The sequence below is a fragment of the Trichoderma ghanense genome, assembly GCF_004382785.1.
Source record: "Trichoderma ghanense strain CCMA-1212 chromosome Unknown scaffold_7, whole genome shotgun sequence".
Taxonomy (NCBI): domain Eukaryota; kingdom Fungi; phylum Ascomycota; class Sordariomycetes; order Hypocreales; family Hypocreaceae; genus Trichoderma; species Trichoderma ghanense.
In genome coordinates, this window is record NW_027395670.1 from 678994 (window position 1) to 702504 (window position 23511).

General features: G+C 55.5%; 4 protein-coding genes across 4 annotated transcripts; 2 read left to right on the forward strand and 2 right to left on the reverse strand.

Annotated features, from left to right (window-relative positions):
* Positions 1-2078: 2078 nt before the first annotated feature.
* Positions 2079-4448, reverse strand: CCMA1212_006373 (Sporulation protein kinase pit1; the record flags this gene model as incomplete). The annotated part of the gene is made up of 2 exons (XM_073703596.1): positions 4283-4448; positions 2079-4211 (listed from the first exon to the last, which is right to left on the reverse strand). Exons 1-2 carry the CDS (start codon positions 4445-4447, stop codon positions 2079-2081), a joined length of 2298 nt encoding a protein of 765 aa, XP_073557878.1. The 5' UTR covers position 4448.
* A 7896-nt stretch (positions 4449-12344) lies between these two features.
* Positions 12345-13856, forward strand: CCMA1212_006374 (uncharacterized protein; the record flags this gene model as incomplete). Its single annotated transcript, XM_073703597.1, has 6 exons — positions 12345-12379; positions 12504-12530; positions 12586-12817; positions 12898-13059; positions 13109-13660; positions 13710-13856. The coding sequence occupies 6 exons, from the start codon at positions 12345-12347 to the stop codon at positions 13854-13856; spliced, it is 1155 nt and encodes a 384-aa protein (XP_073557879.1).
* Positions 13857-14564: 708 nt separating this feature from the next.
* Positions 14565-16444, reverse strand: CCMA1212_006375 (Pyruvate dehydrogenase; the record flags this gene model as incomplete). The annotated part of the gene is made up of 4 exons (XM_073703598.1): positions 14565-14751; positions 14978-15996; positions 16069-16217; positions 16330-16444. The coding sequence occupies 4 exons, from the start codon at positions 16442-16444 to the stop codon at positions 14565-14567; spliced, it is 1470 nt and encodes a 489-aa protein (XP_073557880.1).
* A 3959-nt stretch (positions 16445-20403) lies between these two features.
* CCMA1212_006376 (uncharacterized protein) lies at positions 20404-22196 on the forward strand (the record flags this gene model as incomplete). Its single annotated transcript, XM_073703599.1, has 4 exons — positions 20404-20744; positions 20890-21718; positions 21777-21856; positions 21971-22196. Coding segments are annotated over 4 exons (1476 nt in total), but the record flags the coding sequence as incomplete, so codon positions are not given.
* Between the last annotated feature and the right edge of the window lie 1315 nt (positions 22197-23511).

Genomic DNA, 23511 nt, shown 5'->3' on the forward strand with positions numbered 1-23511 from the left:
CACTTGACCATCCAGAGATCCTTACTACAACTAACATGCCCTACAAGAGCAACATCTTCAAAGTCGTCGACCAAGCCATGTTGAACAAGCACCTGACAACTTACCCTGCGTCCAAGCATCATAACCCAGACCATGGGCATCTCTCGTACAGACAACGGCCGATCCCCTTACTATCAGCGCTGCCCTGCCTATAAGATAGCCAAGTCGAATAAACAAAGATTCAGGAAAGGCATGTGCTGAGTACCCAACTTCAGCAAAGTCCATACTCCGACTTCTTCAACTTTTGTAGCACCCCCCTCTGCCCCAAACATTCCCTTCATAAGTTGACATGAGGCTCCAACTTCATATTGATCATACACAAGGCACCTACACACACAACACTACGAGGAACAATAAACGTACCCAAAGGTCGCCGTCTTCTCTCTGCCCGGCTGAATCATAACGCAGCCAATCTACTCGTAAACTCAAGCCATACCGCTCGACCACTCCCAAGGAAGACAAGATCAAAAAAAACGAGACGACCAAAGAGCCCACTCATCCACCTAGACTTCACATCAAACCGCCCCAACCAAGCCCGGTACTGCCATCCAGATGCATAAACCCTCAAAGAAAGACTTGGAAATAGAAAGAGACCCAAGGACTTGGCAAGACGCAGCGTCACCGCACCCTCATATGATCATCACCTCCAACCGCTAATGCACAACCGTCCCACCTGCCATCCCAACGACGAACGATTGACATGTACGATATGCGCGAATATGGAGTCAACTCTGCATTAGCTGTAAGATAGCCCAGAGGGACGGAGCATCTCCATCAGGTATGGAGCAGAACAGATGAGGTAAGGTGAGGTCAGTCGGGAAGAGGAATGAAAGGCATGCAGTAGGTTTTACCATTGTAGCAGGCCTTGAACTTTTCGGGCATCAAAATAAGACACACTCAACGGCACGCCATAGACTAAACTTGAACAAAGAAAGCTCAGTTATGAGAAACGATACATGGAATACATTCAGCAAGTTATGCTAATTTCCTTTCGCAATATTGAGAGGTAAAGATGTCATGTGAATAAACCCGCAAGAAACAACCCTTACATTTCAGCAACTCAACATCTTGGAAAAGGAAATACCTCTCCTTGTCATCTTTGCATATCCGACAGAGCACAAGCAACTAAAGCGAAACTTAAATAACCAAGCAAGGGACTTTTTAAAAACATACCTAGAGAACAAATACCTAAATAAACGACGCACAAGCAAAACGCCGCACTCCATCCCCAACTCTCAAATCTACTTCAATAGAATAGATACTCCTTTCAATTCTTATTCTGACTTGTTGGTATAAGAAACATGAAAAAAAAAAAAAAAAAAAAAAAATGAGAAGGAAAAAAAAGAAAAGGATACACAGTGGACTATGTGAGGTATATGTGAGGTAAATCTGGCTTCAAGCAAGGCGAGAGCCAAGCTCGCCCGTCTTGTTTTTCAGTCTATATAAGCGGGGGGGTATTTCGAATCTTGCCATGACAACAAAGTTTTTGCTCAAAAATGTCCAGATATGCCAATATCGAAGCAAAAAGCGAATCTCCAAATCAGATCCAAAAGAACAAAGAAAGGTATATATAGAGGTCAAATCAAAGTAAAAAAAATCCAAGGCGTGGCCTCCGAAACCCTCCCCAAGGTTTGATATACGGTACCTGGTATGTAGCAGCGAGTAGTGTGTGTGCGATGTGTGCGATGTGTGTGTGTTTGTGCCAGCCGAAATAACGCAGAAGAAACCAAAACAGCGAGTTTTTATGCCCCAAGCAGAAATGTCGAGAAGAAACGATATGATGGTCGACCCGTCGACTCAAGACTCAATGAGCGAGGAAACGCGTGCCGCAATCCAACACCAAAACACCATGTATCATGCAAGAAAAGAAGAAATAGTACACGCCATATTAATAAGAACTTTTTCCTCCGCCTCACCGCTCAACGACATGTCCGAGAGAAGGGGTAAAGAAAAGGGAAAAGGCTAACAAAGAGGAGGAAGAGAGAGAGAGAGAGAGAGAGTCCGCCCGAGGAAGATTAAGGTCGTTTCTCCCTCTCATTTCAGATACGGTTTCCGGCGGCCCAGATGCTGGCAGAGGCCGAAGCGCTCCATTCACCACCCTCGTATGGCGGGGTGGGCCACTTGTACTGGTTGGCCGTCTTCTTGCTGAGGTCCAGGGGTTTCGGTGCCAGGGCCTCGGCGCCATCGGCGTAGAGCAGCTGGTTGCTGTTGGCCGACGGTGACGGGCTGGGATACGGCTGCGACGTGGACAAGCCCAGGTTACTCGCCGACTGCCGCAGCGACTTGGCGTTTCCCTCCAAGCGCTTCATCGCCCGCTGGGTCGAGGTGAGGACCTCGTCGAGGAGTTCGTCTTCTTCGGCGGGGGCCTCGTACTGCTGGACGCCTTGCGCCGCCTGGGCACGTCGGGTGCGGCTCGATACAGGGCCGTTTCGGGCAGCCCCAATCAGGTTGTCGACGGACCTAGGCTGTTGGTAGGGTAGCGAGTGGTGGCGCTTGAGCTTCCCCGCGGCCGCAAGCTGGTGCGATGGCGGCACGGGAACGCGTGGCTCGGCGCCTTGGACGTCGCTGAGGGTCTTGTCCAGAGATTCGTACCCCTCGGCCTTGGGGACGGGGTTCACCTGCTGGTCGACAAGCATGGAGGACCGGTTGCTGTTCCAGGGCCCGCATCCGACCTGCGCCTCCATGTCGTCATACGCAGGGGAAACGGGGGTCTGGTGGCGTCCGGAGAAGCGCCTCGCCCGCTTGCGAAGGTGGGAGAAGAAGCTTTCCTTGTGGGCGCTAGGAGGGGACGCAAGACCCGACTGCCCATTCAGGGCACGCTCGGCCTGGGCGCGGTGCATCTCGGTGTAGTTGTTGTTGCTGGAGTTTACAGAGAGCTGTCGGCCCAGCTTCTTGGACTTGTCCTGGCTGTCGGCGTTGCTGTTGGCACGCGCCGTCACGGCGTCGGAAAGGGGCGAAATGGGCTTGATGGAGGGCAGAATCGGCATCGGCGCCACTCCCGACAAGCCACTCGCCCACGTGCTCCGCTTGGCTTTGGCGGCTTGCTTGGTGGACGAGACATCGAGGGTGCTGGAGGTCTGGACGGGAGACTGCTGGGAGGCGGCCACGACGACGGTTTCGGGAATGTCGCTGCGGCCGATGAGGGACTTGCGGAACCACGACGGCTTGGAGACGGAGTTGGAAGGGGCCAGGCCCTCCTTGGAGGTGCGGCTGAGATCGGACTGCTTGCGGCCCAGGATCTTGGAGGCCGACGACTTGGGCCGTGACGGGTCCGTGGCGTCGGCAAAGTACTCGTGGTTCAGGGACTGCGTCGACGTGGGACGGTTCTTGGGATCCCACATCAGGCACCAGGTGACAAAGTGGCTCAGGGCAGGCGGCCACTGGGGCGACTGAAGGATGGTGTCCATGGCGTGGGGGGCCATCTTGGGAAAGGAGAAGCCCAGCTTCGAGGCCAGCCTGGTGCCCTCGCGCCACTCGCCGCCCCCGACGCGGGCGCCGGCCTTGTTATACCAGTTTCCGGGGCTGCCCATGATCTCGCAGACCCTCCACACCTGGTCGACCTCGTTTCCGCCGGGGAAGAGGGGCTTGAGCGTGGCAATCTCGACGGCCATGGCGCCGACGGCCCAGATGTCGACGGGCGCCGAGTACTCGCCGGCGCGCAGCAGGACCTCGGGGGCACGGTACCATCTGGTGGACACGTAGGTGGTGTAGGGCAGCTTGGAGTGCGTCTCGCGGGCGAGGCCAAAGTCGGCCAGCTTGACGGTGTATGTGGGAGGGGTCGAGGGCGGTGTGACGAGGGCTGAGTATCGGCGGAAGGAGTTGGAGGTGTCCTGGTGGGCGGAGGTGGACACGAGGATGTTCTCGGGCTTGATGTCGCGGTGGAAGAAGTTGTGGGAGTGGATGTGCTCCAGGCCCTGCATGATCTGGAAGAGGATGCTCTTGACGCTGGCGTTGTCAAGATACTTGTGGTCTCTGGCCTTCATCAGCTGGTACAGGTTGCCCTCCATGTACTCCATGGCGATGTGCAGCTTCTTGGTGAAGGGGTCGAGGAAGATGTCGAGGGCGGGGACGAGATGGGGGTGCGGAGGGAGGGTGCGCAGGAAGACGACCTCGCGCAGCTCGAGGCAGGGCGAGAGCGATTCGAACGTCTTTTTCATGGACTTGATGGCAACCTTGGGGGTGCGTCAGCAATCGGGATTCGATCCAGTCCAGCGTCAGGTCAGTCTGCTGTCGGGTGTCTTACAAGAGTGCCTCGGCGGGCCACGGCGGCGCCCGCGGTTCGGGTGCGAGCCAGGACGACGCTGCCAAAGCTGCCGTCGCCAATCTCCTTGACCACCTCAAAGCGGTCCTCGAGCGCCATGGTGCCGTGAGGCTGTTGCCGCAGCGTCATTTCGACGGTGGCTGTCATGCTGCCGGCCGGTAGAGTTCACGACTAAGACGGGGCGTGGCGGCGCTATCAATCAGGGCGCAACGCAGCTCGACAAGTGGCCGAGGAATGGCGGACAGAAACGACCAGTCGAATTCTCTGGAGAGAAGAGCAGAGACGGCAGAAAGACGACACCTATTGGCCCGCAAGAGATGAGCTCTATCGCAGAGCTACGGATCGTTTATCGTGGCATTCAGGTCGGCCAAGGGGGACAGAGGAGAGAGAAATCGCGGCAGCTGGTCGAGGCTCGTCGAAGGTTGATGTTTGTGAACGGAGCGGGCGCTTACAGAGATGCTTGGGGGGAGATAATTCGAGGTCGTGAACTTCCAAAAAAGAAAAAGCAAAAGGAAAAAAAGAAAAAGAAAAGATGGGGGAGAAAAAGCCGAAAGGAGGTCAGTGTAAGGAGTGACTGAAGTGAGGATTGATTGCAAAGTGGATAGGCTTGGAGGTTATGAAAAGGGGAGCTCTGCAGTGTCAACGGCCCAGGCCAGGGGGGTTGGTACTGTACTTTCAGGCGCTCGAGGTACCGGAGAGGTACTGCCAACAGTGGCTAGACCCCGGACCGCTAAATTAGCAGCAGTTGGGCCTGGCTGGATTGGGCTTGGCAATACGAAGGACAAGATGAGGGTTGACGGGCACCGCGGGATCGTGGTGCTGTGCGGTGCTGTGCTTGAAGAGGGCTGATGATGATGATGAGCAGGTGAGTGAGATTGTGTGAGAGAGAGAGATGAGATGAGGTGGAAGAGAGAGATGAGGCAGAGATGAGAGAGGGAGAGGTCGGAAAAGTGGCAGAGGGCGAACGAAAGGATTGGTGAGCAAGGAGCAGCGAGAGCAAAAGAGGGTCAGGGCATCGCCAGGGTGTGAGTTTTCTCTTCCTTTTTTCCTTTTTCCTTTTCCGTTCTTATTCCCTGCCTTTTGTTTCGCGGGGAGACAAGAGACGAAATGCAACGGCCAGCGCTCGACAGCCGCTGCATTGGCTGGTGGCAGCCAACCTGCGGGTACGGAGCACGGAGCACCAGACAGGACAGACTCTGGAGGGCATCAGCATCAGCACCAGCACCAGCAGCGCATGTTTTGGTGAGAGCCGGGGGGGTTGAAGCGCGTGTCGCAGACGAGCCAAAGAACGAGCAGCGGCAGAAACAGGCCAGGCCAGGCTGGGCGAGGGTGCCGGCAGGGGGCTGGAAAAGATGGGCGATGGTCAGTTGCAGCTTCAGAGCGCCAGCCAGAGAGGGCGAAAACGAGGGTGCAGGAGGACGGAGGACGGGGGAGTGATGAGCGGCGGGTGTACCAGGTACGAAGTACCTACCTTACGTCCAACTGTCGCTGTATTCCCGGCCCGTGCATTTCGTCTGGTTTTATCGTGAAGTTTTATTTTCCTTTTCCCTTTCTGACTAATCGCTTTGTGCGTCTTCGCGGCCGGTGCAAGCCCACTGACGGGATTACGATACCCAAGGTGAGAAGAAACCATTGACTGATGCTCTCCTCCGTCAGTCGTCCTGGTATCACAACCCGCGAATACTTGCACCCGAAATCCACACAGCCTGCGAGAGCCTGCAGCAGCCCAAAAAGCGAGCAGTCCAGGCCAGCTCTAGCCATGTACATATCATGGGGTGACCGCAGGGCCGCCGCCGGTGGTCGGTCATGCCATGGGCTCGACAGGGCAGGGATCCGAGCTGGCTCCGCCGCCGCCGTTCGCATGAATGGGCGACTCTCTGGCCGCTGTGATTGATTGCTGCTACGATATGAGGGAGCCAAGCGGTGGTACGAAGCTCATGCAGACGAGCAAGATGCACAAACGCTGACAGACTGCGAGCTGTGCTAAGAAAAATGGCCATCGTGACCCTTTGGAGCTGGCAGCCAACCTCGCTCTTGTGGGCGTCGACGGCGGGCGGCGCAAGTACCGGTACGTGATCCCGCAAGCTCAGTGACCTCTAGTACTTGACGTGCAGCTGCTCAACGCCGGTTGACCGCACTTTCTGTCGACGACCGTGCAGTAGCTTCAGGCTTAGTCCTCTGTAGCTCTCATTGTACTCCACGCCGATATGCACATGTCTGGTGCCTCCGTCGTCAAGCTGCTCATCTGCTCGCTTCTCTCCCCAACCTCCCGCCTCAGGAACCAAAAGTGCGAGTCCGAGTACAAGTACCTACAGGTGCTGAAGCCCGTGCCGCAGTGCTACCGCTACCCAGCGCCACGCCGCCTGCCGCAGCCGCACGCAGGTAGCTGTACCAGCTCTCCTGCTGCACAATTAGTCCTGCTACTCGGTATCTGTACTTGACAACGTGGGCAGCGCCTGACGGGAAGTACTAAGGTAGCGCCACACTATTCCAGGAAAAAAGAAGGCAAGAAGGGCAGAGATCATGGGAAAAAAAGGGGACCCTCCGGGCTCTGCAATTTATCAAGTGGGCCTGGAATCTATCGCAGAACTTCCTTTTGTCACGCTCAAATTGCCCAATTTGCGTGGCCGACAAGGATGCACGGGAAGCGCACAAGAATCGAAATTTTCGAGAGGCCACTTTCTGAGATGAATCTCTTTTCTCTTCTCTGATTGTCCTTCTAGTCTTTCTTTTTTCGACAAGGGTGCTTCGTTGAGCAGCTGCGGCTCGGTGGTCTGCTGCCGCGGCATGCCTGTTGCCTATCCAAGTCCTCGACGGCAAGAATTGGATCACTGAGAGGATATGTATCATCCATGCCATATCCTGAGCCGATACAGCACTGCTCACAGGCATCATGACGGACAGGCACTTCTTCATCGTCCACCCGTGCTCATGCCAGCAGGTAACACGTGCAAGTCCGTCTCTGTGTATTCGCTGGCGTCGAGGCTTCTCCGGCTTCACCAACATGTACCTTGCGCTCGATCCTCTTTATCAAAACGGGCAGACGACGTTTCAATGCAAAGTCGTGTCTTGTCCCTTCTGCTTACGCACGTTCTTGCGCAAGAGGACACCACACACACTGCTTGTACTCGCAGCAGCCGTGAACTGGACGAGCCGAGTGTACATCCGAATCGCCGCGCTGAGTACCTCCGTGATACGCCTTCACGAGGTCAACATACTATGCTCCTACACCCACACGAAAAGGTGCAGATGAGGGCCCGGCCAGGGCGCCCGTCCTGGTGCCAGCACAGCAACAATCGGACGCAGCCAGCGCTCCCGGGGCACATGTTGCCGCGCTCCTATTCGTCATAATTGTGCTTGTTGCCGGGGGTCGCTCTGGGATCCACGGGCCAGTGAAATGCCGGGGCCCGCGGGCGCTCACCAGTTCGTGAAGTTGTTCATGGGAGTCGCTGGACATGTGCCCTGTATACATACAATACAGACAGCCGCGCAACGGGTACTCTGCGAACAGCTGCGACCTGAGCCTGGGATCAAGTCGACTTCGCGTCGATACCGGTACCTTTCTTGGTACTTGTGTGATGCCTTTCAGCAGCCTCTTCACTTGAGAGCGTATCGAAATCCATTGGATCTCTTCCCACCTGCTGCATAAGCGAAGGCACTCGCACGCGACGCTGCTCAAACGCGAGAGGGGCCCCCGCTGTCACTAATCCCCAAGGAGCAGCAACTTGAAGCGTCTCTAGCCCCCTTGCGGTATGGACCATCCCATTAGGAAGTCCTGCCATGTTTCAATTCCGGCACAAGTGCGAAAGTACGAAGATACCTGCTAGACTGTGACCCCCGTACCACGTAGGTATCTTGTCCTGTTTCTGTTCAGATTGTGTCCTGGTGTGAAGCTTCTCACCAGCAAGATGCGAGCCGTTTTGTTTTGGCGGCGATCCGGTCGGTACTTCTGATGGCCGCTTGGAGAGGGAGCGAGATTGGAGGTCATTTGATCGGCCCCAACGAAGCTCCTTGTTTATTTCCAGCGGCGCGGGTTCATCACGGCGTCGCCTTGCCATGGAGCGGTACTCTGCTCTCCGTCTCTGGATATCTCAAGAGGCAATCTCGTTCAGCTCATTGGCAGCTCGACCCAGCGGCAAAAAGCGTCACTCACTACAGCATCAAACAAAACACGGTATTACTCAATCCAGCCGTAACTCAAGCTTCACCCGCACCCGAAAAAAACAAGTCCCATCCATCACTTCTCAGCTGCGCCCTACTGGTTCAACCAAAACAACCCGCATACGGCAAGGATGCGCAGAAAGCTGTCGACAGCTACGAGTACAGTGCAAGCTTGCTGGGCTTGGCTCTGATCGGGTGCGTGTGGGCGGTGTCTTCCAGCCCTCCGGGTCGTGACGGCTCGCTGCCGCGGCGCGGAAGCATGCCTTGACAGGTCATGCCATGTAATCGTGAGAGACCCTGTTTTTGTCTTTAAACTTTTCGCCTCCTCCTGTCGCTCGTGCGTGTGTGTGCGTCTGTGAGCATCCCCTTTTTGATCGCCTGGCAGCAGCAAGTCGATTTGATGGGTTCGGAAGATAGGTACATATACCTGGGATTGGGGGCCGAGAGATCCGTCCTCGTCTCTCTCTGCCTTTCGTGAGCGTCAACTGCAGGATTGCATTGCATGTACCTTGCTTGCTTTAGTAAGTAGAAGTGTAAAGTACAGAGGGACTACTGCTCGGGACCTCAATCTTGTCTGCAGCCTCGCATTAAAGCCTGGCCGGAAAGCCTGGAAACCGGCCAGAACCATCTTATCACACGTCAACAACTGGACAATGCAAACAAAAAGGGTGCTTGGGAGTGGCGGCTACATGACAATCACAGAAGACGATCCATGTCACATCAACAACAAAAGCCCGCGGGCGTTCCAGTCTTTGCCGCGCAGCTCCCAAAACGAAAGCCATCGCGGCAGCCCAGCCTGAGGGGGGGACTTCTGAAGCGAGGGGAAGGGGAGGAGGGGAGCCGTGTCTCGCTCTGCGCCTTTCATGGGGCTGACGAGAGACATGAACGGGAGCGCGAGCTTGGTACTTGGTAACTCTAAGGGTACAGACCAAAAAGTCAGTTGCGTGTCGTGTTTGTGGGCAGAGGATTCCGGGTTGCATTTTGAGGTTGTTTCGGCCAGGGCCGGACTGCCTGTTCGAGGAGAAGGCTCCGTTTGGTGGTTCGGTATACACGTTCGTTTCCGGTGACGTTCCGTGCGATGTAAGAGAGAGGGAGAGGGAGAGCATCAAAGCTCGCCACCAGTGATGAACATGGGTACGTTTTCCAGCACTTGCAGTATTAGATGTGCAAGTCGTGATGGATGGGGAAAGGCGAGCACTTTGAGATACTAAAACCCCAGCTGCAACAAGCAGCCCCCAATAACCTGTGCCAGTAGTTCCGCATAGCCGGTATTGGTGTTGCTGCCGGGACCTGGCCTTTTTCACTCTCCCCTGCATCTGGGCTGCAGCGGCTGCGACTCCGATGTCTTTTCTTTTCACATCCACTGGACTAGTGATACTAGATGGTTGACCGCGGGACGGGCGAGCTCCCCCCTGACGGCATGGCAGTTTTTGTTACGAGAGGAAGAAATAAAGAGAGAAGACGATTGCATGAGAGAGAGACAGAAGAGCTGATCCGTGCGGGAGACCCGGGTAAGAGTGCCGCCCGCATGTCTGAGCTGCGTGTCATGGGCCTGGGGGGAGCGTCTAGAACTTGCCAATTGAGCGCCGTTGTGACACAGAGCGCTTGAGGTGCTACCGTAAAAAGCTCTGAAGCAGCCGAATACGTAAATCGTAGGCTTGGGAAAGTGTACATTGTCATGTAAGTAGGACACACCGTACCCGAGAGCTTCCGCTGAGGCGTTTGATGCCAGTGCTTCAGCTGTTGAGGGGGACAATGACTCCGTCAGCTTCGGTGCCTGAGATGGTGGCGATATTCTTTGGTTTCCTTTTTACTGTTGTGTTGGTGGAGTGGAGCTTGAGTGCTTGAAGGTGGGAGACTTCAACACACGAGAGGAGAGAGGAGTAGCATCGGCAAGGCTGGAACTTGTTCATCCCCCCTTTGACTTCCCTATGGTCTAGTGGTCTAGGAGGGCATCAGATCGGGACTACCGTAATGAGCACATGTAAGGAAGGCATGCAGCTCAGCATGGAGTCGTAGCAGCTCTTGACAGATCAGAGGTACCTGATCGAGTCATTAAACGGCATCGCCCGTTTCACAGCTGTCGGGCGCTGCTCTGCGTTGATCTTCCAAGTCGCCATTTGCCTCCCAGAGCCAGTCAGCACGATAATCATCAAGTTGATGCACTCTCTAAAAAGAGAACACGTGAAAAACATCTTTCAGCGGCATGCCACCTCTGTTGAGGTCCGGGTCCCTTGTAGCTGAATACACGTAGGAGACATGGGCTCAATATTGACGTGTGTTGCCAGACTGCCCCTATCTAATCCCAGAGTCATTGCTGCAAATCTGGTGCCCATGGTCTGAGTGCTGGAGTGCCCAAACTAGAATGGAATGCCTCGTTTCGCCTCGTCAGCCGTTAATATGCTGATTCCAGCTGTTGACATTGCAAGCGCTTCCACGAGCGTGACAGATGGTCACTCATCTCGCCTGCGGTTAGACGATGATGACCCCGGCCTGGCGAACATGAACTCAGGCCATCTCTAAATGATCTTATTCAATAGTCGAGGTTGCTCTCACACGGCGCACGTGTTGTTCATTTCGGTATTCGGGTGATGGGGCGATTAGATGCAGTCTATTAACTGTTTGATTAACGTTATCTTGAGTTGTAGGTTTGTTGTGCTTTCCAACTCTGTACATTGTTCAACCTCTTTATCACGTGGGTGTGCTCGTTGATCAGGTCCATGTTAGTGTCGCATCTACCCTTCAGCAGCAGCAGCAGTGCTTTGTCTAAGTGGAAAGATTCTAAAGGCGAAGGGCTCTGCGGCGTGAGCATGATGATACAGGTGCTGCATAAAGGAGTAGATGTTTCAAGTGTCGCATGAACAAAGCAAGTCGGAATCCTCTCCGGAGGTACACTCGAAACTCAATGCAGGGTAGGTCAACCACAGACGTGACTTCACCTGTCATAATGCACTTGCATGTAAGAGATATATTCCTAGAGTCCATGCTTCGTAAGAGCGAGTAAATGAGCTCCGGTGAAGTATAAATGGAGTAATATACATGGTCGAAAGCGTGAAGCGAGCCACGATGTTGCTTGTCCCTAGCATCATGTACATGGTCCCATGGCGTGATGTCCTCTCAGCCTAGAGATACAACATAGAAGAGACAGTATCGCCATCGTAACGTCGATGAAGCGTCCGATCACCTGGCGCCTCATTAAAAGACATGACGACTTGGACAAGAAAGCCAAATGCCATCTCCTCTCATGTCTATCGCGTGATCATCCTAGCTCCCAGTGAATAAGGGATATCTCACCTAGAGTTGTATGCATTCACTCGAGCATTCCGCAGCAACACGACTCTCACAACTGCTGAGATGCATTCACAAGAACACTGCTTTGACTTCGGATGAAGTTGAAACGTATGTAGACACGTCATGCGAGCATCTTTGACCTCGGATACTGGCACGAGGCTCTTTGTCAGGCCTCGTCCCTTCGGCCACCTGCAGCTTGCGGAAGAGAACAATAGCAGCACACGACTGCTAACCTGCTTAGTACCTATTGAGCATCTATTGAGGCCTGCCATGTGCCGCTTGCATTGAGATCTGGATGCCTGAAGTTGACGCCTGAAATGCCATGAGGCAAACACCGCAAGGAGCAACTTAAACAGCAGCCTCGACCGGCTGTGCTCCTGCCGTGATTCAGAGCAAAGCAGACAAGGCCTTGTTTCCTTCTCTTCCTGCACTTTCACTTCTTCTTCTTCTTCTTCTTCTTCTTCCTCTTCTTCTTCTTCCTAATTTCCCACCTCGGCCTTGCATCTCGTTTGCTTCCTGCGACATCGTTCCAGGGAACATCGCACAACTCCTTGTTTCCTCGCCTTGACCGCGAGGAGTCGTCCCTCCAGCCATGGCCAGCAAGAAAGCAAACAGCACTTTCAACTTGTAAGCTTTGTCGACCGATACTCCTCTTTGCTCTCGTCTTCGCGTTACACCCGAAGCATCATGTCTCCTCCCGTTCTGTTCTGGTCTCCATGTCAGAAGCGCAGATGTTGGCTGACTGCTACAGGGCGACCAAGGCAACCATCCCGACCAGGTACGGCCGAGGACTCCCCGTGCTCGTGACATCGCATTGCTCATACCGCCCGCAGATTTCGATGCAAAGTAGGCGGAGAATGGAAGTCTATCGAGGAGTTCTCCAAGAACCAGCAAAGGTTCATCCAAACCAACCTGGCCGGCCGATATCGCATCGATGCAGCCAACTCGGGCATGACCTGCCGAGAGCACTCGTCTGGCCAACGCACGGAAATGACGTGCGAGCTGTGTGGACTTGTCAAGCCCCTGGACGAGTTCAGCAGCTCCAGCAAGAGGAATGGTAGCCCTGTACGCCCCCCCNTATCCTCCCCCCCCCCCAACCTCCGTGCCTCATGAATGTTGAACACACGTTAGCTGACTTTGTCAAGCACTGCAAGAGATGCACCGCCTGGATGGAAACTCAGGAACCGGAAGTCATTCCTGCCCCCTTGGAGACTGGCCATATTTCCATTGAGGAGGAGCGCGGAGAGATGTGGCCCGCCCACTTTATCGACGACACCGATTTCTTTTCCGACGATGTGTACCCCCAGGTAAGCATGTATCGATGTCTTAAGGCCGCATATCCTAACCACATGTTAGGCTCCTGTTACGGGACTGTCGTCGCTTGGCTTGGATGAAAACGACGTGGCTTCTCTTCTGGATTCCAGGTCTCAGTCTGGCGCTCCCTCGGAACATGCTGCCTCCGAGGCGTCGTCCAGCCGCTCTCTCCCGCCTCATTTGAGAGGCTCCCTTGCCAGCTCGAAGAAGTCTCTGACGCCCTCGACCGACCAACCGCATGCTGGGGCGAGCGGCAGGTCGTCGTTTGTGCAGCAACTGCCTCCTCACCTTCGCCCCTTTGTGCAGCAAGCCCTCTTGCCAGACGCTTCTTCTGAATGCGCCATTGGCAGCGAGTTTGGTGACACGGGCAGCATCTCGACGGCCACGACAGCAAGGGAGGCCAGAGCCAAGGTGCGCCGCATTTCGTTCAATGCTTGGGATCCTAAAGGAGTAGCGCACCGAGCCGTCAAGACAGCCACGGAAAGCTCGGCAGCAGCGACCTCGGAGGCGACGGAGAGTGAAGCTGGCGGCGCAAGTCTAAGCTCTCACAACCCTGAGACGCTGGCCAAGAGCAAGTGGCCAAAGGCCAAAGATGTAGGTCATGCCCAACTTGTGCGCGATTCGGCAGCTGACTCTGTCATAGATTCGCATGTCCCAGACGGAATTGCGCCAAGTCGGTACCAACCACCACGTCGCGGCTCGAGATCCCGGTCCTGTGAGGCATCGCCCGATGCCGCAGGTCCCGAGTGTTTGCTGCGAGCCGGATGAGGAAGACGACGACCTTTATTGATTGCGAATCCGATGTCTCCTGGGAGAGAGTCTGGGGTGGCTCTTGCTTCTTTCCTTTTCCCCACCCTTGTTCGTTCAGCTTCGCGGTATATCAAAACGGAAGTGACACGACACAGGCCTCTGCGGCATGAGACATGATTTTGAGATTTAGTCTAATAATGATGATGTGGATGATGTACATTTCGTTTGGTTTCCACATGTTGGTATCCAATCCCATGCCGTGCTGCTGCACACACATCATTCATACTATACACTTGAGCATTGAGACACTCGATGTATTCCATTTTCTGGCCCTCCCTGTGCTTCCATACCTTGGCCACTGAGGTATCCTCCTTTTTCCACGACTGCTCAAACATGCACCACGCTTGAACTCCTTGGCATAAAGAGCCTTTTGGCGTGATGTCAAGAGATATCCAACATTGTTCTTGACATTGTCCTATGGTATCCAATAACCCGAGTGTTGATGACATTGTTCCCTCTCCTTTCGAGAGAATTTGTTGCAACTTTTGTGTGTGCTGAATTTTTTGCTCCGTGCTTGTAGATTTCTACAATGAAACCTTGTAAGAGTTGTCGATTTATAGGTTTTTTTTATGCCGCAGGTGCATGGTTTCCGCCCCTCCTTTCCGTATTTTATTTTTTTTGCCCCGTTTGATCGGATTTAAACAAAAATATCCTCGATTTTTTTGTTTGTGTTTCTCGTTTTATGCGTTTACAGCTGCTTGTCGTCCCCGTGGAGGAAGCTGCTGCTCGGGGGCGCATTCAACACCGCCTCCGCGTCCCCGACCTGTCGGCGCTCGGTGACCTCTCGCCGGGCGGGGTCCTTGAGCCTGCTGCGGATGGCGAGGAGCGACCGCGGCCGCGAAGGCGAGGGTGACGAGGGGGAGGAAGGGGAGTTTCTTGCGTGGGCGGTGCTTAATTGCTATTGGAGGGGTTCGGAGGAGGAGGAGAGGCGGTTGAGGTGGAGGTAGACGTCTGTGCCGTAGCTGTGAAGAAATGAAGGTCAGTATTGGCCTGTTGATTGTAGCTGTGAGGAGTGTTGACGAGCGTTGGTAGGGTATGGGGAGGCTGTTGTGGTGGTTTGTGAAGGGGGAGAGGATGGATACGAGGATAGGGGAGACTCACCCCTCCATGCTGATGAGCTTCAAGTCGCCACCAAAGTACCGGGCGTACAGCCGTGAAATGGGCAACCCGTATCCGAAACCGGCCATGGGCGCCTTGAAATCGCTCTTGTCAAAGTCCGGGTCGAGATTGGGCGTCCGGTCGACGGTGGTGTACATGTAGGTCCAGACCAAGGGGATGGCGCTCCGCGGGATGCCGCCGCCCTCGTCGGAGATTTTAATGGTAATGTCCTCCTTGCCCTCGGCGACAATGACCTTTGTGACGGGGAACTCCTGCTTGTCCATGCCGTGGGTCTCGACGACGGCGCGCAGCGAGTTCTTGAGCGTCTCGAAGAGCATGTGCGACAGGTGGCCGGGGACGTACATGAAGTTGATGCTGGGGTTGCAGACGAGCTGGATGCGCGGGGCCTCGAAGAGGCCGTAGTGGTCCTCGCAGACGAAGCGGGCGTTCTCAATGGCCTCCTGGGCCAGCTCCTTGACGTTGGTCTTTGTGCAGATGACGCCGACGTAGGTGGGGTCGCGGTGGTGGCTCTGGTCCGTCAGGGCAATGTGCTGGCCGATGAGCATGCGGATGCCGATGCGCGACATGTAGAAGCGGTCGAGGAAGGACTGGATGTTGGAGTCGATCTGCATGCGCTGGCGGCGGCGCTTGTACTCGAGGATGCCCTGGGCCATGGTGGTGACGACGCTGTCGTGCCGCCGCTTGATCTTGTGCAGCGTCTGGGCGAATTTCTGGTTGTAGAGCTGCAGCTCGGGCGGCCAGTCGCCCGTGTCGTCGACCGTGGCAAAGTACCGCCGCGCGACCGACCGCGTCTTGCCGTGGCCGTTGCCGTTGCCGTTGCCGTTGCCGTGGCCGTGGACGTGCAGGCCGCCCCAGCCCGAGGCCTCGCCCTCGTCGATGGACGGGTTCGGCGTCGCCTCGGACAGCTGCGCGTAGCTGCCGCGGCTGCCAAACTTGGCCGGCTTCATCAGGCGCTCCTTGACGTCCTTGGCCAGCCGTGGCCGGGGAAGCTGTGTGATTTCCTGCGGCGCGCCAAGTTAGACAAGGGGGGAGGGATTCGTTTGGTTACCGTTACCGGCTTCTCGCCGACGTACCTCAAAGGACTGAGCGTACCAATCCTTGACCTTTTTCACAGACGGCATCTCGTTGAGCCCGTCGGGTAGCGTCTCGAGCTCCTCGACGCGATGCGCCAGGCGGATGGGCAGCTCCTCGGCGAGGAATTGCGAGGCGCGGAAGAGGGTTCCTAGCCAGAGGGCATCGTCACGTCAGCATGGGTCTGTGTCTCTTCTTTTCCCCTCCAGTCCAGCTTTTCTTCATCCAATTCAAGTCTCTTGGTAGACCAGAGCCAAACACACCTGTGGACGGCTTATCGCCAAACTGGACCATCTGGCGCAGGCTCACGCCAGTCGCAGGGAACTTGGCGTAATGCCGGATGGTGTCCATCAGGGTCTCGGACGCCCGCCATGACATGATGGGCGCTCGTCCCCGGAGAAGCGGCGGGAAGGGGGCTGAAGGTGTGTCGGTGGCGCGCGAGGTGCGAGCGGTGCGCAATGCCGCGGCGGTCAATGGCGGGGGAGACGCGCGAAAGAAGGGCGAGGCGACCGGATGTCTGCGACAGCGAAGTTGGGAGACGATTCGGTAGGTTGTATGGAAGGTGGTTGGAAGCTGGTGGAGGGGCGCCAGGGAGGATCGGGTTGTATGTGCGTGCGAAATATAGTAAAGGCAGTCTATAGGTGGGCTGTAGGATAGAAGGTCGGATAAGCTGAGGGGCTCGATCGACGGGCCGAGAGGCTGAGAGCTGCCGGTGCTTAGAGCAGCCTCGTCATCGGCACATGTAAGATGCACTGAGCCAGAAGCCAGAGGGTGAGAAACCGCAAGAGGTGCGCGAGCGAGGCTACATGTGCTCCTCGTCTAGGTGCGGTATTGTAAGGACGCAGGTTCCGTACGGCAAGGCAAGGTAAGGTAAGGTAGGGTAAGTAGCAGAATTCGAGAATTGGGCGGTTTTCTGGTTGTGGCTCGTCTGACTCAAGTTGTGGCGAGCGATTGCGGCCCCGCGGAAGCTACCAAGGCTAAATAAGCTGGGGATGGCGGAGGAGAGTAGCCGAGGATGTGCGGGAGAGACGACTGGAGACGGCGATATAGACTGGACTGGACTATGACAAGACGAGGCACGTGGGGACTTTGGTCCATCTATATAGATATACGTCTTTTCCCTCTGTTCTCTTGGTTTCCAACTCCCACTGTCTACATGTTGCCAAGCAGCCGTTTCAGCGCTCTTCAGGGGAGGGGGGAAGCGAGGCTGGCGGCTGTCGAGAGGTTGACGTCGTGGTCATGCTGTGCGCCGAGTCGCGTGAACGGAGAGGCTGCAGCCAGACCCGAGCGTCTCTCGGGGTCCCGGCGTGCCCCCCACTCTCTCTACGGAACTGTGCAGTTTTTCAGGGGAATTGATCGCTGTTGACGGGCGGGCATGGGGGGGGGGGGGGGGNGGTTGATGTGCCCTTAGGGGGGGCTTTGCCGGCGGGTCAGGCAGCTAACATAAGAGGATGGAGAGCATGTCAAGAGTGTCTGCGTTCAAGCTCATGTGCTTGATGGAGCTGAATCTGGACAAGATGGACTGTTTGGACGCTTCAATGCCACTGCTCGCATCATGGCTGGAGCCACAATCCGCATGCCATCAGCCAATGCAGCGGTGCTGGGCGGCATCGAGTTTGTTTTGCTCGTCTCCTTTTTGCTGCATTGCCCCTCTTCCTTCACCAGTTGATCGACGCTTTTACACAATCACATGTAACCACAGGTTAACAGCTTGCTAGACGATACATGAACAGACGGTTAGCCATTCATATGTTCCATCTGTATTGTAGCATTGCCGTACACCTCACGGGTAACAGTTGTGTAAACACTCAAGATAGTCCAGTGCATCATCACCTGCAAACCATTTCATCCATCACTCGGTCTGAGGGATCGCCTCACAGTGCGGTCAACCCCCTCACGACTGCCGCCAGTCCAGTCCACCCACGGACGAACGGGGGAGCCCGCACTTGCAGCATGTTGGCTGTCAGGTACCAACTGAAGTGCGCCTATGCCCGTACGTATAAGTTGGGATTTGTCTAGAGGTGAGGTGACTCTTGAGGGATATTTTGACCTGGTTATTGGGATTCAACGGCGCGGAATACGAGGAGAATGGCACGATGTGAGGGAGCAATAAAGAGGGCACAGAATCAAGGTAGGCATGGCTTGTCAGCCCACGTCTATCGGGATCCGTGGCAATACATGGGCATGAACGGTGTGTGAACGGGCATAGGCATCTGATGGCCCTGACTCAGCTTCCACCACCCTCAGGGGATCAATGCCGCTTTCTGGTAGGGCATGTAGTAAGAATTGAGGGTTCGGGGATGGTCTAGGATGACTCTGCTCAACAGACCCGTGTTCGATCCGGCTTTCATGCTGATCTGAGCGTTGGGAAGGCTACGAGGATCGACTGTCATCAATCTTAGGAGCATATTCAAGGGGTTCCCCGGACGACATGTGATTGTCATCTGGAAGATGGCACGGAAAAAGGACAATAACTCTCGAGGTGGCCAGCGGAGCGGAATCGGATCCATATTTGATCTCGGATCTCGGTCTTGGTGTGAGCTAGATCCAGCTCTGTCTGCGTCACCGACATGCTTGTATGTCAGTCGTCTTGTACACTCCTCTGCTTAGGCACGAACCATCCGACGATGGCTTCGTTTCTTCAATTACCTTGCATCGCATCTCATTGGACATCGGATCATCCCAATTGCCCGAGCAGGTTGGCACACGCAGGCCCGACATCAGCACCGGCATAAGCCACCGGCCATTCCCGCCTCAAGCAAACAAGCGGTGTTGACCAGCAGAGACTGGAGCCATCACATGTACGTACGGTAGGCAGGGTCAAGGCAAGGGGCCGCCACCCCGCCGTTTTCTGCGCAGAATGCAGGACTACGCTCGAGCTACTGCAACCGTCAGCCCGGGCGGTGACTGTTGTGTGTCCATCAGAGCCTGTTCCGTCTGCAGAGGCTTCGCTTGCTGTGGGCATAAGGGGACGAGAGGGGCGTCCCTTCATGCGGCCACATGCTGCGGCACCGCATCACTGGAAGATGGAGCTGACGGGACCCCGTTTCTGGATTCAGGGGAATCGTCTGTTTGTAACGGTTTCGCGGAGAGGTGAGGTGGTGATGTCCTGTTGCTTCGTAGACGTTCGTACGGAGTATATGTGGTGTATGTCGTTTCGACCCAACTCATCATACCTTGCATACGAGCACATCTCCCTTCAGGTGCTCTTCCGACCATTCAGTCGCAGTGCTTCGCACCTACTAGAACTACACCACTGCGAGTTTTAGATTGCATCTTGCACCCGGGCGATGAATGGCTGCTGGCTGCTGTGAGCTGCATGGTGGCTTGGAGGAGCGCCTCGCCCGTCCAGTCAGGGGCGGAAACGCGGCCAGCCCAGCGACCCGATTGCCAATGCACGCTCGCCTCACTTGCTTGATTGCCAGTGCCTGTCGATGACGAATTTCAGAAGAAAGTGCACAGTCCATGACCACGGTACGACGGAGATGGCTCTGGGCTGCAAGACGAGTTGGGAACGCCTCCGAGGGGAACCTGGTAGAACGCATAGAGCATGTAGAGAGAAAAAAAAAAAAAAGGGTGGCGGGCAGATGGATGCCCAAGGCAGGATGGATTGGAAGCATATCGCATCTCTCTCTTTCCTTTCCGCCTTCTCCTCTCCCATTTCTCTTCTCCTCATCGCGCATCTCTGCTCGGCCTCCTAAAGAAAGACACCTTATGCACCTCGTTGTCGATGCGTGTAAACGTCACATGGTTGCCTCGACCTCTCTCCCAATGCTTCGTCACCTGTCCAGGGAGGCCCTTATGAAGCAGAAGCAGGCGCAGAGCAGACGCAGACGCAGCCCGCCAATGACAGACGCCGTCGTCCAGCTCTCATAGTATCAGGCATCATGGCCACACACTCGACTCCCTCCCTCTCATGCGCGATTATGAGCGGCTGGCCTCTCATCGCCCGACGTGTGGCGGCAGGCCGTGTATGTGTCCACGTCCATGCATGGCGTGCTGGTCTCCTCAACTGTGGCGGTGCGAACCGTTTCTGCTGGCGAACCAGTCCTGAATCCGGTCGAGGAGGAGGGTGTGGTTGTTTGTTAGGTAGAAAACAGGAATCAGCCAGCCAGCGTGATGACTTGTCACGGCCCCGTTTGCGATCTGAAGCCCATTGATCGAGGCTCGGAGCCACGGGGCCCCATTGATCCGTGCTCGACCTGGGCTGATGCTTAACCTGAAGCTCCTTCTCACCCATTGATGGCTAAGCGGTTAAGCTGGGACCTGTCCAGCGCCTGTTGTGCCTGTGCGAAGTGCCTGCACCCGCCAATTGCCCGCCAAAAACTCGCCCCAGATCCTCTGCCACCACCTCAATCTTTAATAATAAGGGAGACACACACAGACTCGCAGCCACCGACTCCCGCCAGCTCTCGGGCATCGCCAATGGGCGTTTCATCCCCTTCGCCATCATCGACGCCCGAAGCGACTCTCGATTTCGCCGCCCGCCTTTTGCTGCGCCCGCCTGGCGTCCCGGTGACGCGTGCCGAGGGGAGCGCCGACAGTTGAGGAAGCCAAAAGAACGAGGAGAGAGAAAAAAAAAAAAAAAAAATACCGACACCACGGCAGCGAGAGGGGGGGAGCTCGACACAGGAGCGACGACGAGGCTGGGACACCGACACCGACACCGCGGAGGCTTGTTTCTCGATCTCTGTGACTTCTTGATTTGCATCGCTTGATTCCTCCTATTTTTTTGCGTCGTGATTGGGCGCTGTTGGGGCGGCACAGTCGGTGTGGTTCAGCCTCGAGAAGCCCGTCAATCAGTCAGTCAATCAACCAGTCAGTCGATCCGCCAACCAGCAAAACGCAGCACCCACGCCCTCCATCGCCAGCATCGCAATGGGCCGCCGGGACGACGAGGACAAGCCCACGGGCCTCGAGGCGCTGCGCCGCCGCAGCTCCAGCAGCCGCACCAGCGCCAGCCTGAATCGCAGAGTCAGCAGCCAGACGAGCGCCAGCGCCAGCACCCGCACCACCGCCAGCACCAACAGGCGGGACAGCATCGCCGGCTCCGAGACGCCGCCGCCGCTCATGCGGTCCAGCCCCAGCGTCGGCTCGTCCAGCTACGCCTTCTCCGGCAGCAGCGTCATGAGCCCCCTGCGCAGGGAGCTGGAGCTCACCCGCGGCCGCGACGGCGACATCTCCGCCGCCAAGCTCGACCTGGCCCACCGCCTCAGCCTGCTGGCCAAGCGCCTGACGTACGGCGACAGCATGGAGGAGCTCGTCGCCCTCGACAGCCAGGTCAACCAGATCGAGCAGGCCCTCGGCGGCGGCGCCAGCCCCAGCATCTACGGGAGCCCGCCGCTGTCGCGCAAGCCTCGCCCGCTGAGCCTCGGGACGCCCGTCCGCAAGAACAGGGGCAGCGACATGGACGGCAGCGCCATCTTCAGCTCGCCCTCGTCCTCGTTCCGCAACCGCTTCGCAGACCAGTTGTCCCCCACGCCTTCGGCCTCCATGATGCATCACGACGAGTCCGAGGACGAGGAGCCCCCGCCACCCAAGAAGGGCATGACGGCGGCGCAATCCAACAGGGTCATTGCCGAGCTGGCCAAGCTCAACGAGGAGCTGCAGACCACTGTCACCAATCTCAAGGCCCGCCAGGAAGAGTCAGACGTAAGACACCCATCTCACCCACTCTGTCCTCGCTACCAGGAAAGCTGACCCGCCGCAGCACATTCATAGGTTGTTGGTGGAACGAGCTGAGCGTGCTGCCCAACGCATCATTTTTCTCCAGAACCGCATCACTTATTTGTAGGCGACTTCTCTTTCATTTTCTCCTGTCCCCGACCGTCCCTTTTTTTTTTTTTTTATCATGTCAAGGAATCTTCACCACTCCCTTACATCAGGTCGCTTACACCTTGACAGGGAACAGGAACTTCAGGAAAACGATACCGAATTGACGCATCTCCGCGTTTGTCTCAAAGCAGTCGAGATCCAGCTGCCGCCACACCCCGACAAAGAACTGCAGCGATGCTTTGCCGTCTTCAAGGACGGCTACAGGGCCATTAAGAAGAAGCGTGCTATGCGATCGAACATGGTTAGCTACCTGGGTTACGACACTTCCATAGCCGCCTCATCGCCCACGAGGTGACTGATGCCGATGACCGCATGAGCACGACGTCCAGGACCATGAAAGCCAAGCCTGGCATGGCACCACTACGAGAGCCATGCCGAGGAGGATTTACGACGATACGCAAGGCAACGGTGTTTTGTTTGGATGCAACGGAATGATAGACTGGAACGACGACGGCGCTTTTCAGCACGCCACGATTGACGAGACACGGATCTTATCCCCCCTTCCCAGCCCTACCATGACCTTATCTTTCTTTGGTTTACGCATCGTTTTTTTCCCCAACCGATGGATTTTTTCCCCTGTCTCTTTTTCTTTTCTCTTGTGCAGGGAAAATTGACACGAACCGAAAAAAGAACCAAAAAAACGAACAAACAAAACAACAACAAAAAGCATTGATGGCCCCTCTTTCGAATGGGCATACAACAACGCAATTATCCACGGCCGAAGCAGAGTGAGCGAGCATTCAGCAGAGCGAGCGAGTATCCAGATTGATTGAACTGCGATTCATTCCTTGACCCAATTCTCTTTTTGCAGCAGTTCTCCTGAAGCTGGGACGTCGATGGGGTGTGGTTTACGGACGAACAACAAAATCATCATAGCGCCATATCCTGCGTGGTGTGCCGTCATTCGCTTCCCATTTTCTTCTTCTACCACCTCTCAAAGCATACAGACGCTCTGCGACCTTACGCTCCAGAGTGACTCGTGTGCATATTTTTTTTTCTAGTCTCACTTTATTACTGGTATCTACGTCCGTCTTGTCCACCGGGATTGCTCATCTCGGCCCTGAGAGGAGCCATGGTGAGCTTGTTATCCCCCCCGTTGGACCTGATGGACATCAGAATGCACAAATTGGGCAGGCATAGTGATGGGCGCAAGGTTGTTTATTCCCAAGGACGTTTTTGCTCCCCCATTACCCTATTAACTTTATTTTGTATCTAGTGTGCGTGCCTTTTTTGCTTTTTTCTTTTCCTTCAGTATTGCCAGGGCGTCGCATCAACAAAGTGTTTGTGTTTGCGAGCGGAATATGAAAGCTTTTCATTTCATCCTTTTTTTGTGTGTGTTTCCCCGTTTGTTGGCGATTGGTAGACGGCTTTGTATGTAGCCTGATCTGCCCACATAAGATTGCTAGATTCTATTTGTGACTGATATGTTTATCTGTTATATCGTCTTGGATGGAGAGGAGGAGAGAGAGAGGGTTGGCAGGAAACAAGATTAATCACTGTCGTTAAAAGCGCTTTTGAAGTATAATGTGAAATGTGACTGTTCCGTGAAGAGTCTTGGAGGAGGACGAGATCGACTGGACCAGCTTGAAATCACGCCAACTACTGACTCT